General features: G+C 50.4%; 1 protein-coding gene across 1 annotated transcript in view; it reads right to left on the reverse strand.

Annotated features, from left to right (window-relative positions):
• The window catches only part of L(2)k09913 (transmembrane protein 53-like lethal (2) k09913), a 32,095-nt gene extending 18,496 nt beyond the window's left edge, over positions 1–13,599 (reverse strand). The window contains exons 1-3 of the mRNA XM_077705091.1: positions 13,306–13,599; positions 7,172–7,537; positions 2,732–2,896 (exon numbers count right to left, since the gene is read on the reverse strand). Coding sequence (XP_077561217.1) covers positions 2,732–2,896; positions 7,172–7,537; positions 13,306–13,389 — 615 coding nt within the window. The 5' untranslated portion in view covers positions 13,390–13,599. The remainder of the gene's footprint in view (positions 1–2,731; positions 2,897–7,171; positions 7,538–13,305) is intronic.
• Between the last annotated feature and the right edge of the window lie 1,778 nt (positions 13,600–15,377).

Here is a 15,377-nt window from a genome sequence, read left to right on the forward strand (position 1 = left end):
CGTGAAAATATCACAAGCAACATTCCACAGCATGCACTAGAAGTTTATCAATGCTCATACATCACAAAGAGAAACCACTGCGTTACGTAGCGGCAACCTTTTTTTAAACAGAACGATCCAAGGCAGCAGATTTTGAAACAACTCTGCCTCTCCCGTTCAACTTTTTCCATGGTGCAGTTTAAACAGAACGATCCAAGGCAGCAGTTTTTGAAACAACTACGCCTCTCCTGTTCAACTTTTTCCACGGTGCAGTTGAAGCATGACTAGTCCGGACGGTTGTCGGACGCCCTCAACCGAAGCCACACTTTCACACACGGAACCATGCCAAACGTACGCTCGATCGCGACGTGTGATTGCGGGGAATACGACTGCCATTTGCACAGCGTGGCTGCTATTGGGGTGTACCCCTACTGAAGTCCTTGTTCTGTCACCATGTTCAGCTCCACAGTCCAGGTGGTCAAAATGGCAGTGCTGCTCAAGTGGCTAGCAGAACACAGTTTCCTCGATGACTCTAGGTGACGCACTAAACGCAAGGCAGGGCCCAACTCTAGCCGGGCCCAGCCTCCAGCGGCATTAAGAGCTAGCCTCACAGCCAGGCTCCCCTCGGGGACCGCGTGGCATAAAAGAAGGAATGCCTTGCGACTCCGCGCCCAGCCCATCACTTAGGCTCCCGCAAAACATGGGTCGGCCAAAGAAGCGTGGAGCCTTTGAGGAAGAGAAGAGAAGAAGAGAATTCCATCATGTCGCTGCTCGAGAACATTTGGCCTCAGCCCCCAACACCCAGCCTACGACTGGTGCAAGCAGCACCGATATTTTTCCACTGGTTCATTCTTCACATGCACAGCTTAAGCTCAGCTAACATCACCAGAATTGTGAAAAATCGTGTTCGCTCACTCTCCCGGTGTGAACCCAACAAAAGACTAAGCTTGAAAAGGCGATTTTTGATGAAGCTAACCTCAATATGTGCACCAAGCAAAGGATAAGAATGAACTCATTCCATAATTTACCCAAGCATGTATAATGCAGGCTAACAGGCACACTTCATGAGCTAGGGTTAGGCAGAGCAAGGGCATTTGTCTTTATCTAAAAAAAAACAAGAAATTGGCAATGAATCAGCTTTGGCTCAAAAGCGGGTGTAACCAAACGTTTAAAACGCGAAAGGCTGAAGCTGGACTATTGTGTCCGATGGAGTTTACCTGCGAGAGATGATTTGAGGACGACGAAGCGATGCGTGATGGCGGACGCTTCTCAGGTGTTCGAATTCGGGTGATCGACCAGCTCTGAACATTTTCAGATTTGGGATGGTCGACCAGTTCTGAGAATTTTCGCTTCACCAAACAAGGAGCTACATTAAAATCGGTGTTTCCTTTATGCAGTACATTTTAGCCTTGGCAAAAGCCACAATGAACCAGCTTTGAGCTTGTTTGAAACAGCCCCGCATGCTCACTTTGGCACACGGAGGCTGCGAGGTGCTCTAATAGCTGTACGTTTACAAAAGTGGAGCTGTGCAAACAAAACAGTTCATCACCATGCCAGTCAGCAAATGCTTTCGAGCACACACCCTTGGCTGAGCTGTAGGGTTGCCACCTTTGCCCCCCAAAAATGTCCGTTCAAGGGGAGGGGGCTTGAACTTGCATTGAAAAAAAAATGCTACGCTTTCTGTGCAATGGAACCAAGGTTGTATTTAGAAATGGACATATTTGGAGTGAAACTGGCCGAGGCTTTGTTTATTGCTCTGAACGTGCTGCACTGGAAAGCAGCTGCACAAACTTTGCCCCCGCGGCATCTAAAGCGCAGCGAGGGCCTTTCATCGTGCTGTCCCTCCCTTCCCTTGGTCACCTTGGGGAGCGCACCTGCCCGCGCATCTCTTCGGCAGTTTGCCAACACAGTGGTAGTTGCTGCATTGACGCTCATAATGTGCCCCCCAAAAAATACCCATGGCCGAATGGCCACAAAACCAGCCAGTGGCAGCCGGCTATGGCTACGGACCGCAACCGGCCAGCCGTCTCAGAAACCAGCCGAGCCAATCCAAAGCTAGCCAGGCGGCAACCCCACCGAGGTGCACAATGAGCAGCCCACCCTTCCCGCGCATGTACCCTGCAAGTGACGGAGGCGGCATCTATTGCGTTGACGCTGAGGGGCCCTCTGGCTTTTGGCGTTAAACACGGCAAGGGTTATCGCATTCACCGGAACCTTGTTCCTTGCATGGCTTTGCAGCTGTAGGAAAGCTGTGCCGAAAAAGCCGATGTACTGCACATTCCGACTCCAAGCAGCACGCACAGGAGCCGTTTGAGTGGTTCAGCACCAGCCGATGGGCCAGGGGGGTTGTTAACAAGCAGCCCAGACACAGCCAATCTAGGGATGGACAAGCTAGGCCTCAAACTCATCCAAAGTGCAAACGGTGGTTTTCCCTTTGCCAGGAATAGCATGTGCAGGGTAACAGCACCCAGGGGTGGTCGGCGCTGGAGAAAGCCGCACCCCTCTTCGACTGCGAGGTGGCAATGGGCACAAGTGGAGCAGGAAGGAGCTGAGGGAAAGCCGACCGGGGAAGCGTTTTTGGGGGAAGGAGACGTGCTCGTCTGCAAGCCCACTGGCCCTGGGCCGTCCCCGGCGAGTGCCCCTTGTCTGGCGAGTCGCACAGTCCCCACAAGGGGGGCTGCGCGCACTGGCCGCATGGCTTCGCTAGGCCCGCTCGGGCACTGCAGCCCCTTGCAGGCGCGCCTGTTCGTACCTGTGCCTTGAAGCGGGGCAGCAGCGCGGCGTAGCGGTCCTGCTGCTTGCGCATCTGCACCAGCACCTCCCCGAACTGGTAGCCGCCCACGCTGAAGCCGTGCACCACCAGCCGGCTGTAGTTGGGGTGGCTCAGCAGGAACTCCAGCAGCTTCCGGGCCACCACCTGCCCCCCCCACGGCGTGCCACCACCCGCAATCACAAACACACACGGCACTCGCAGAAGATGCAGAGCCATTGGCAAGGGAATGGGAACAGTGTTCCAAGTGAACCGGGAGTGTACCTGCCTGGCAACGGAATTTTCATCACCAGCCTGTCTACGCCCACTACAGGGCAACGGTCTCTCCCACAGATCTCCAATAATACCGGCCCTGTGCTAACTGCGACCAATTCATCCCCGCATGACGTCGTGATCTCATCGGCCCATCTAACTTTCTGCCGCCCTCTGCCCTGCTTGCCTTCTCTAGGGATCCCCTCTGTCACCCTTCATGACCAACAGTTTTCTTGCCTTCGCATTACATGCCCTGCCCTCGTCCATTTCTCCTTTTTAATTTCTACTAAGATGTCCTTAACACGTGTTTGTTCCCTTACCCACTCCGGTCAGTTGTTGTCCCTTATTGTTACACCTATCATCTTCCGCTCCATTGCCCGCTGAGTCGTTCTCAATTTAAGTTGAACCCTCTTAGTGAGCCTCCAAGTTTCTGCCCCGTAGGTGAGTACCGGTAAGATGCAGTTGCCATACACTTTCCTCTTCAGCGGCAATCGCGGGCTGTATCTGAGAATGCCTGCCAAACGAACTCCACCCCATTCTTATCCTCCAAGTCATCTCAGCCTCACGGCAGAGATCCGGGGTCACAACTTGGCCTAAGTATTTGCTCACTACTTCCACTGCCTCGCCACCTATTTCAAAATGCTATGGTCTCTTGAGGCTACTGAGCATTACTTTAGTTTTCTGCATATTAATTTTCGCGCGCATAACCTCCACCGAAAATGTGAAAATTTCAGGGATAAAGTAGAGGTGCGTATTATACGAGGTATTTTCTCCAGTGCAGCTTCACGGCAATGCGCATTGTGCCGCGAGGCCCCTACAGCAGCAGGAAGGACTAAGCCGCCCTTATCTCTCTGATAGTTCCCGTTTTCCACACACAGCCCAGCAATATAACAACCTGAGCAAGAATATTGGGCAAGCCAGCTACAGTTTTCCGCAAAAGGAAAAGCACTGTGCACGAATAAAGAGTACGAGTGCCAATACTCAACAACACCATTAAAACAGCACTCCATACCATGATGATGATAGGTATGAGTTGAATTTTTTTAATATTAGACGGTTGCTTTCGCCGTCACTGTGGTATATTTTTACATGTTTAATTTAATCTAAAAATTTCCCACCATATACCTTCTTGCTGTATAATAATTGTATGCTGTCTTCATACAAGAATGGTAGGTGGCAACGCCTACCATTCCCTGAATAGATCATTCAGCCTCTCGATGTTTCATTGAACAGACCGCCAAAAGACGCGCACATCGTCTTTTACGCTGAATGGATGGCTCAACAGCGACAGGCTGCGTTCGTAGGCCTGATGTTGCGCTGTCCAAGGCATGGAAGGCGATTCGAGGCGAGATGGTTTTGCAAGGTGGACGAAACTGAAGATGACATTGTGTATGCCAGTGACGACTGCGGCACAAGTGATAGCTCGGGCAGTGACAGTGAGTGATTTTGGCTTAGGCCATGCAGAAAATTTTTTTGCATCAACAAATGTGGCCTGTTATGGTAGCTTTGATCCAGCCCTTTCTTAACAAAATATGCACGCAATATGAGGGGATATTTATTTTTTCCCTCGTGGACTGAAAGTGGGGGTGCGGGCTATATGCAGGGGCAGGTTACACACGCGAAAATACGGTACTTTCTTGTAGTCGACTCAAAAGTGTGCCCATTTCTGGATAGTCAGCTCGGGTGGGCCACAGCCACGGCAGTGCTCCGGATACCCCAATCTTCGCTAGGCACCGCAGGAAAGAAGTGCGCGAGATTCCAGGCGGCGCTGCACGTTTCTGGGCCCCACCGGGTGAGGAACCGACATCTTCCCCTCATTCTCGACCATCATCCCAGCAGTGCAAGGAGTGCAGCGTGTCAGAGTTTCATGCGCCCTCTCTCTTTCCTCGTCAAACTCGACGCACATAAGCGCAGTGTGTTTCCCCCACTGAAGTATTGAAAGCAACATTTGTGCTGTTCCCTTTCCTCCACCTTTCTGTCCTCCTTGTTCTGTGCTCTAAACCTGTCATGCATGATTGTTGGGCGGTTGTCCAATCACAATGCGCACGCAGTTTCAGGTCACTGCTGCAGCTGTTGTGGCTGCCCCCAGGAATGGCACGGGGGCGACCTTTTATTCTTCCTGCCGTCATGAATTCAGCACTGCTTTAGCATCCGGATAAACAACACGAACATTTATTTGAGCCTGCTTATAAAATACGCTCACAAATGCCCTTCAGTGTCCCTTCAAAAGCGTCATTTGGGTCCACATAATGCACCGGGAGGTGTTTCAAAGCTCGGTATTGGTTCGAAACACCTCCAAGCGGTTTTTCTCGAGCAGACGTTGGCTAGTTCATACGGAATTGCACTTTTTGCACTCAAAATCACGTAAACACTTTTCACTTAAGCTTGAGGAAGTCATCTTCACCTGGCACCAAAAGTGGCGAAGGTGGTGACGAAGAACACCTCACTCTGCCATGCCGCCCAAACAATGCCCATTCCTTTGCCATTTCACTGAGCGTTTCCTCTCTTACACGCATTCTTGCTGAGCGCCCCTGCATGACATACAACCTACAGCAGATGGTCAGAAGGGCTCGACCTACGATGACTCTGCTGTTAAAACTACCATCCCCCCGGGGACACGCCAACTAGCGACCTCCAAAATATGAAGCACGCATGAAGCCGCCTGCATCCCGTCAATTTTTTTGCCTATTCTGCTTGTCTTTCTGCATAACTACATGTCAACTTCCATTCCATTCAATGGGGCCTGTATCCGTCATATTTTCTTTTCTTTGTCCCCTTCTAGTTTGCGCCACGTTTTCTTCCTTTACTCAAGCATGTACCAACTAGCTCAGCGACAAGTTTTGGTAAATGCATTCTACACATTCCATCCTCCTTTCACACCCCATGGCAAAACGGAAGAATCAAGAAAAAAGAACTTCCAATGATGCCTGAAAAATACGGCATAACAATAGGGTTGCAACAGCGCTAACACGCCTGGGACAAAAAAAGACGGATGAAACAGGTGCTGACTATCAACTAGGTTTATTTAGAAAAACACCAACACTGATATAGTACACACACATCCGGTCATGCGCAATGACTGGACAGCTCAATAAAACAACTGCAAGCTTTTTGACTGCCCTTATCCACTCAGCAAACCAACCTCCTTATCAGACAGGTATGAAGACGGGTGGCTTATGCAATCCTGCCCCAAACTTTCTCTTGTTTGATTACTGCGTTGATACGAGATCTTGGAGTGGAGTGAATACTGGCTGCAGGGCGTACTTTCCGCCGACAAGAGATTGCCTCCGAGTGTAATCTTCACGCACCTCGCCAACTGTGTCACGTGAACGCAATTACAATTCAAGGGTAGCTGATATGTGACCCTTTCTTGTACTCTATGAGCTGGAGGGGGGACGGCTCATATCAGATTCACTTGCAAAGCTTTCGTTTTTGCTTTTGGTTTCGTACATGCACTCAACAATGGGACACGCTCAGTTCACTTTAATTATCGCAGAAAGAACAACACTTACACCCCTCTGCTGCTATTTCCTTCATAGTGTGTGGCATACCATCAATGCATGGTATCAGTATTATTTCCTTAACCTTCTCAGATTCCAGAAGTGATTTAAAACTTTGAAAAGCCAGCAGTGCCACGCGATGTTCAAGATGGAACACGCCTGGGTGTTGGCTCGTGATCGCTGCTCTTGTTCGAGCTGGGCTTACGTATCCACAATGAATGTAGCAATAATTCACCGAGTCTACGGACCCTTCCCACAGGCGACCATTCGGACATGATCACCCAGCCGGCAGCAGCCGCTATGCTGACGAGGGACCCACAGATACCGGAGTTCGAGCCACATTATCTCACACGATTATTTTCAAGCTTGAGAGTATGTGCTCATGGCACAAGGGCACTGGGGCCAAAGAGTGCGATGTCAGAGTGTGTGGTCTTTTAGTCAGTAAAATACAATTTGGAAGGACATGAGGAGGCTAAAGAATAAATCATTGGCATTTTCTGGCTCAACCACGTTGCAATACAGCCTCTGGGAAACGCTTCCACCAGAGCTCCACAGCGTACTTGGCACAGCCCTGCCCTTTGACAACCTAAGCGCCGCCGTGCGTGCACATTACGGCCCCAGGGATGACGCCGCAGCAGCCTCCCCTGCCGCCAAGGCACTGACAACATACCTGTGCGCCCGAGGCGGGGAAGGCGAGCTGGAGGGGCAGGGTGCGCACGGTGAGCACGTCGAAGCCGAGGCCCAGGTAGAGGTCGTGGTAGCGCTGCAGGTGCTTGTCCCGGGCGTTCATCCAGGCCAGCACCACCGTCAGCGGGTTGTCCCGGCCCCCGCTGCTGCTGCTGCTCACCCCCCGGTGGCCTGCGGGGGGAGCCTCCTCGGCCCAGGGGCCCGCCAGGGGGGGCGCCCCCACCTGCTGCTGCAGGCTGCCCCCCCCGCAGCCCCCGGCCGCCGCCGCCACCACGGGGGGCCGCCGCTCGGATAGCCGCAGCTGCATGTTGGCGCACAGGGTCTGCACGGCCACCGTGCTCACAGGGCTCTGCGAGGGGACAGCAAAGGGCCCAGGTTCACGAAGGAGACAGCTCCGCCCACCCCTCTTCTGCCCGTCCCCCACCAGCGTGGCAGGAGCGCACCCCCCCGTTTGCCACAGCACTGCGGGACTGGGTAATCCTGCATCCCACACGTACAAGGAGCAAAAATGCCGCAAAGGTGGCCCAGCGCCCAGCCATGGCTCCCAAGAAAGCCTCCGCAAAAGCACGCCTTTCCCCGGCCCGTGCTGTCCTTTGGTGCACCCAGCGCCTGTGGGCAGCACGCCTCCTGCCACGATGCACACGCAGACTGCCTCAATGCCCTGGGCGCAGTGGGGTTTGCACCAGGGGTGCACCTAGCCACAAATGTCCCACATGCAGGCAGTGCAAACGTACCCTCACAACACTACTTTCCAGCTAACTGAAACGAATAAAAAATTTCCTACATTTGCCTTGCTTTTGCATTGGGACCATGTGCTCTGGTACTATGTACAGGGTGGCCAGATATGACAGAGCTGACAAGAAATAATCATTCGAAAAGAAGCCAAAAAGCACAGCGAAACGTTTTTAAGCACAAAACAAAAGGAGTTCCAGAAGGTTCTCACTTTGGGAATAAGTTCAATAATGACAATTAAAAAGAACGACTCAAATACAGCTGAGAAAAAAAATGACATTAAATACTTTTATTGCTAGAATACCCAAACTACAAACGAAAGCCCTTTTTTTTTTTTATCACAGTAGGGACCAGGCAGCTGGACAGGTGGCACCACCACTGCACACTCCCCTCGTTACTGAAATGGGCCAGTGCTTTGGCCTACACAACCTTACATTGTTTTTGTCGTGTTTGCTTTGGTGCTTTTAATGTTTAAGTGGTGTTGTGAGAGGATAAGTACAGTGAAATGAAGTCTAAACAGATGGGTTTTTAGATGCACTAACGACTATGTGAACTCACTGGGTGCTTCTACGGTTGGGTATGGGCCTCACTGACAGGGGTGCTCATTGCAGTGCTGTACGTCTGGCTTCACCCATTTTGAGTACGAATAAAATTACTAGTATTAGTATTCAATTCTAGCAGTTTAAATTATCTCCAACGGTTTCAATGGCTGCAGTTTCCAGACCAGTCATAATGGTGGGATCCCTCAATACGTGTGCTTTGAACGCGTTGTACATGGCCACACCTATAAACGCGTTCGATTACCGTGTGGCCGTGGAAACATCGCTGCAGTAACCGTAAGCTTTGTGCCTTCTGTTTCCATGGGGGACAGCATGCGAGCCTGAGGGCTGAAGCACATTTTATCGCGAGTCAAAGCTTCCCTCCTCTCCTCCCCGCCTGTGTGAAATAAAGGCTGGCACCGACAGACAGCCAAGGCGTTGAAAAGTGTGGCAGAGTGTTAACCTCAACCTGTGGTTTTTAATGTGTAAACATTCTTTGAGGCGTACCTCAATGCAAACCGCGTAATGCGTTTTCCTCTAAACCGTGTAATGCCTTGTCAGCACATTTACAGGGGTGAGACAGCTGAACCAGATTTGGGAGCAGTTTTTGGAGCAGTGGAATCTCGATTGTGGAGCAGGAGAACCTTGATTTGGAACAGAAGAACGACATTTATAATGTCACCTTGGGAGTCAAAAACTATAATTTTCGGCAGCTCACGTGGGACAAGTGCAGTTTTTAACCGGTTTTCAATATACAGAACACTGAAACAGCCTTTCAATAAAGTTTTTTTCCACCAGAGTATCACAAGGTACGAACTGCCCTACCTTTTTACATACCATTTTTAAATTTCTAGGCTCTATGCATAGATAGCGTGGAGTGCCGTTGAGAATATCGAATTGAAAAACGAAGCAATCATAAGGCATTTTTATTATCATGTGAATGCCAAAATTGTTGTTTTTGTAATCCCAGATTCGGCTTTACGCACAAGTGTAGAGCCACGGCGAAAGTTGCGCAAATCGAGGCGACAGTCATCGCACCCCACCAGCCCTCCTATTTCAATCCCCAAGGTGCACGTTCAATACGATCGCAATTTGAGTAACGTTGGTATGTTTAGCCGCCTCCCTCTTGGCATTAGATTTCCCTTCAGATAAATGAACCATTATTACTAGCATGAAATAACAGCCTGTCCCGCTATCGGACACTGCGCCTGCCCCGCCACTTCTGCAGCGTCGATCGCACCATTCCCACCGCTTGCAAGCTCGCTGTGAAAGGCAGCAATACCTCAGCATTTTATAACACCACGATGAGTCCAAAATTTCACTTCAAGCACGCACCGGCCTCACACTCAAGGGCGAAACATGGCGAATTCGCGAGCACCACGTTGTTTTTGATGTACAGAGGTTAAAACTGTTAACAACAACGCGCAAACGCCTGGCCTTTGATACGTGCAGCGCAGCCTGCTGATAGCCACCGGCGTGACCTGCGAGATTAGGTCACGGTGCTGCGGCAGTTTGGCATGTGAAAGCTATTGCCAATGCTTCCGTGTTTTGGGTAGAAAAGTTTGACGCCGAAAGTCCCTCACCACGACCGCCGATAAAGCCTATAATAAATGTTATCTCATGCTGAATACAGTGCAGTCTTGTTTTCGACTTTGGTATATAGTTCCGATACAAAAGAAGTGGAATGTGGGTCGGGCACAGCCATTCTAACGTAGGTTGTGCAGGAAAGAAAAAAACATAAGCGTTGGCTCAGAAATTGCCTCAAGACGTTTATCGTTGGCGCGGCGAAGTTTTAGCACGCATGCGCAGGCACCAACTTAACTTATCAGCTGCATCAACTTATGCTTACACCTTCCCTGCATATCCTACGTTAAATGGCCATGCCCAGCCCACATTCAACCTTTTTTTTACACCGGAACCATACCGAAGGCAAAAACGAGACTGCGCTGGTTATCAGCATCAGATAATGTTTAATACAGGCGTTGGCGGTGGGCGTGCCGAGGAACTCTCCGTGTCAAACCTCTCCCCCCAACCCCCCAAAACAAGGAAGAATCGGCAATAGCCTTTGCATGCCTAGCTGCCGCAGCGCCGTCCCCTAATCTCACTGGTCACGCCGGTGGCTATCAGCAGACTGCGCTGCACGTATCGAAAGCCACGCGTTTGTGCGTTGTTGTTAACAGTTTTGACCTCTGTACTCCCGTCTTTTGAGTCCCGCAACAGATGAAACGAGTAAATGTAAACCGAGCCACCCCAACAACTAAAACCAATGTGGAAATCGGCGAACAGCACACTGCCTGAACCACAAGGCTTTGCCCGGCGGCCACGTTGTCACATCTTCACCGCACCAAGATGGCGCCGCCGAGTGATGATGTTCCGGAGATACGGCACTCCAAAAATTGCTGTTTTTTTCATCAACTTCCACAAGTTGTTTGACGCCTCAGTACACGTAAGTATTTTTTCTGCGGGACTTTGGAATGGTTTTCGATGGGAAAACTTTAAAAAGGCACAGAATATAAATGTGCAACCCGACATTGTGACTTTAGAAAGAACTATCTCGAGAAACATTTTTTATGCAGGATGCCACATGGAAAAGTCTATTTGTACTCACCATGTTGCTCAAAAAGATATCCCGAAGACAACTGTGCTTCCCACCGCAGGCATGCCATTTGTTGCGCTTGTAAAATACCCGGACCGAGCTCCTACAAGCGTGGCACTCCAGCAATGGCGAAAATGCCGCAGCCGCTTAAAAGGTTGCCATCAATTAGTGCTCCCTTCGCTGCAAAAACATTGTCTTCGCAAAATGATGACAGCGCCTGTACACACAGAATGGCCCTGTTTATACCAGGCATGAGCCTTCCCTGTGAACTATTGCAGGGTTCGTACAGGCTTCAAAAGCAAAAATTCAAGGGTTTTCAAGGACCAGAAAACACATTTTCAAGGTTCCCATCTAATGTTTTATCTGGGATTATTTATAACTTTTCCAACACAATGCAAAAGTTTTTTATTGCACAATACCTAAGCACATTATTGCACATTTATATAGTTGCTAATGGGTTCGTAAATGCTCCCCCAGCTTTATTTTTTTTATTTCATGGATGGTATTTACAGGTTTTTTTTTTCTTTGGGTTTTTCTGAGGCTGTTTGATTTCAAAACTTAGATCATGTTGCCTGCATCTGCTGTTTTGTCAGCAAGAGCATCAGCTGGAGCTAGTGTTGCTTCAAGGCAGGATGAACTATGTGCACGTCCACCATTTGCACGTAAAAGCAAACGTAGATGGAGCGTATGAGGCACAGACTAGATGGAACATGCAAGATAGAGAACAGAAGCCAGCTTTCATGGGATTGTATCGTGACATGAATTCTATTGAGGAGTGCTGCTCCCAATGCTACCTCGTAATAATGAGAATCCACAACTCGTAATTTCACGCAATAGTACACTGAAACTTGATTGTGACAATGTTCTGTACATTTTTAACACCTAAAATTCACGAAAACCCTTTAAATTCTTGTGAAAAGATAGGGAAATTGGTTCTCTCCGGAAAAATCAAGGGTTTTCAAGGACCCTATAAAAATTCCCGGACTTTCCAGGCCTTGAAATTGACACTTCTAAATTCAAGGGTTTTCAAGGTTTTCAAGGACCTGTGCGAACCCTGTATTGCACTTGTATAGACGAGCTTCACGTGAAAAAGCTCCTCAATGTAACGTGGAAGTCCACAGTGCCCTTGAAAATAAAGAATGCTAGTCGAGCGTATTGAGCAGGTGGATATGCTAGAAGTAGAGACGCTTAGCCGGAAGGGGGGTTCCAACACCCTCAGATTTCTTCCAGGCGGCGTGTAAGCGGCCATAGTGTCCCTTTCGGCAAAGCTCTTCCCGTCTAACAACCCATAACCCCTGTTGTACGGTCAACCTCCAAGGTCGCATGGCATCCGCAGCTACATCGCGGGCAAGGCGCGTGAAAGGGAAGCACGAGGAGTTTTCCAGAACCGCTCTTGGAATAAACTGGTGCTGACTTCTGGGTCGGCCTCCCGCTTGCCGCGTACACCTGAGACCATCCTTAAAACAACCCTCTCCGAAAAACAAGTCTGGCCCTGGGCAGAAATGTGGTTTACGTCTGTATGTTTGCACAGTTGAGAAACGGGTCTAGACTAAACTGTGAAGTCCCGCTGCTGGCCGGCATAACAGGTATTGATCATTCTTAGGTACGACTGCCATTCTGCAAGCAAAGCGAAGCTGGCGAGCTTGGGGATTAGACTTGGCGCCACCTGACGGAGCGCGCCATCCCTCGGTTTTTTGGCACGCTGGCTCCCAATGTCGCCAGCTGAGATGGGCAAGTCGCTACCCATTCAACACCGCCGTGGAAAGGCGCAAGTAACTCAGCCCTGAGTGGTGGCGTCACGATCACAAGACTTCGGGAATTCCCCTTTTGGCAGCCTGTTTCAACGGCGGTGCCCCAGTCATGTGGGATGTGGATCCCCCTTACAGGAGGAATTCGACTGGGCTGCATTAGCTGAACTAATTTTCCAGTGCACCATCGCGATTAGGCCGACGGTGCAGCTGCTGCTTTTCTGCCGAAGCAGACGAAGAGCCAGTGCATGCCTGCCGGTTCCGCACAGTGGTAGCACCCAATTTGTTTTCGTGCTAGGCACCCAGGGCGGTTCATGCACCCGTGGAACGCGACGATCGTCCCGTCGGGCAGAACGCTCTTGTCACGCTGCCCCGCCAAGGCTCCGACGGGAAAATGCGGCCCCAGCATGCAAAGCAGCACGTGATCCCAGCGTGCCCCAGCGGGACTCATCACAGCGCCTCGCACAGACGCGAGGAAAACGAGGAACCGAGCGGCGTTCACCTTGCTCACGGAGCCCTCGAGGCCCCTCTGCTTCCTCGGCCGGCTGGCGAGGCGGCCGATCGCCCGGAGTCCCCGCAGTACCATGTTGTGGAACGGCTGCGCTGTGCTCGCGCCGCCCGGCCTGTCTGGCTGCCCAGAAGCCGCCGCCGCTGACACGCCTGGCGACAGCCCGTTGACTGATGAGCGCGTGACAACAGCAGTGGCGCCACAGTGAACGCTCGCGGCCAGCTGACTCCTTCCCCGTTAGACCAGAGCCTTCTTGCGTTAGACGATCTACTCAGGAAGGGGCGTGCTCTGTGTAGGAAACACGGCTGCCCCTATCCGCACACCTGCCCTTCAGGAGAGGAATTAACCAACCTCTTGGGCGGGTGAGGAGCATCGCTAGGCGGATGTGACGTCACGTTTGCTCGCAGCGTTCCCGCGCGGTATGTTTACATTTTTCCGAGTGCTGCCTACACGGCGTACGTGCCGTAGCGATTCAAGTAGTCGCGTTCGACTTATGCGATCAACGCAAGAATTCATAAACTGGCGATGGTTGTCGCCCTGTCAGTCGTCGTTCAACAGCTCCAGCGTCTTCTGGCACTACAGCTTTGCAGTTATCTGTGGGCGTTCAACTGTCCACCATCGGCCGACCAGGTGTGTTTTTTGGCGGGTTTGCAATCAGTTCGCATATCTCCTACTGCAAAGCGTGCTTTCTGCTCGCGGCAGTTATATTAGCGACGTTTACGAAATTGTTAACGGCGCGTTCTCCCCGTCTTGCATTATTGTTGCTGTTTATGCTGCTCTGTTCGCGTCTGTCGGCGATCGCAAGCTGTTGGCGGTTTGTTGCACGGCGCGGAAACCCGTCTCGCCCGTGGCGCTTCTTTGTCTCTTCTTCAATGTGGCGTCATTACCATCGCTTGTTATCCTTGTGCTAACCTATCTTAATGTTGTAACGAAAATGAACTTGCTATGCGATCTATACGTGAAGTTAGAGCGTGACAGAACGCTGTTGGCAAGGTTTTCGTGTGCGCGTGTGGTTCGTGAGGGCATTGTAACACGCTGCTTTGGCCTGTTGCACCTCTTTCCTGCATCTAGTACTCTTGCTTGCCAGGAGTGCCTGCCAAGGGATGGTTACTTCGTTATGTGTTTTCATATTTAATAGTGAACCACTCAGCGTTCTATAACTGATGCAAATGCAGGCGGAACGACCCCGATAACAACGCAGGGCAGGGGCAGTGCTTGTGTGGTCTTCTCTGTCGTTTTCCCTTCTTTTCAGTCGTCGTGGATTATTTACTGTTGCGTGAACGTTGTTTGATTCTTCACGTTTCATTTTTCTCTTGCAGCATCTCCTGACTGCAGTCACGGTGCCCCTAGCCTGCGTGCAACACTCATCCTGCCATTCTAGTGGGAACTGATGTTCGCAGGCCACTTGTCACGACCCAACGGGTTCCCGCCCTTGCCTGGCTTATAATTGATGGTATACTTCAGATACACTGCTGCGTTCTCTCTCCGCATACATTTAAAGCGAGTGTTTACACTAACACAGCAGTGGATAACCATGAAGACAGCAGCGTGTGTACTGGAAATGCCAGTGAAAACAAAACCAAACGATCTACAGATCTATGCCAGCTTGACCATTACAAATCTTTCAGCGAGTGTCAAAGCAATGGACAGCTGGGGATATCTCGTGCGCTAAATTGTGTTCTTCTTTCTGTTTGTTTTCTATTTGCTGGTATAAATTTACGAATTGATAGTATGAGTAAAGTAGACAGAGAACAAAGTGATTGCGTTGCTCTTAGAAATGCCTTACACGAAATAAAACTGCTTCCTGCGAGTTCGCAGCGGGGAAAAAAGGTTCCGTATAACAAATAATTTGGTGCACCCAAACCCATCTGTGATGAACATATGTCATGCATGGATTATTTAAGGGCATGTTATTAGCTTTGGCAAAACAAGAAAGTGAGCTCTTTCTTGTGCAGAAAACTAGTTTAGTTGTAATTTTGGCTCTTATCTGTCCAGTGTCAACAGGAATAGTAGCCTTGATGTGCGACTTTGCGGACACTTTCCTGTCACCTTCCTTCAATGTCACC

Source organism: Haemaphysalis longicornis, unplaced genomic scaffold (genome assembly GCF_048455015.1).
Source record: "Haemaphysalis longicornis isolate Haplotype H1 unplaced genomic scaffold, Haemaphysalis longicornis Haplotype H1 scaffold_3, whole genome shotgun sequence".
NCBI classification, from domain to species: domain Eukaryota; kingdom Metazoa; phylum Arthropoda; class Arachnida; order Ixodida; family Ixodidae; genus Haemaphysalis; species Haemaphysalis longicornis.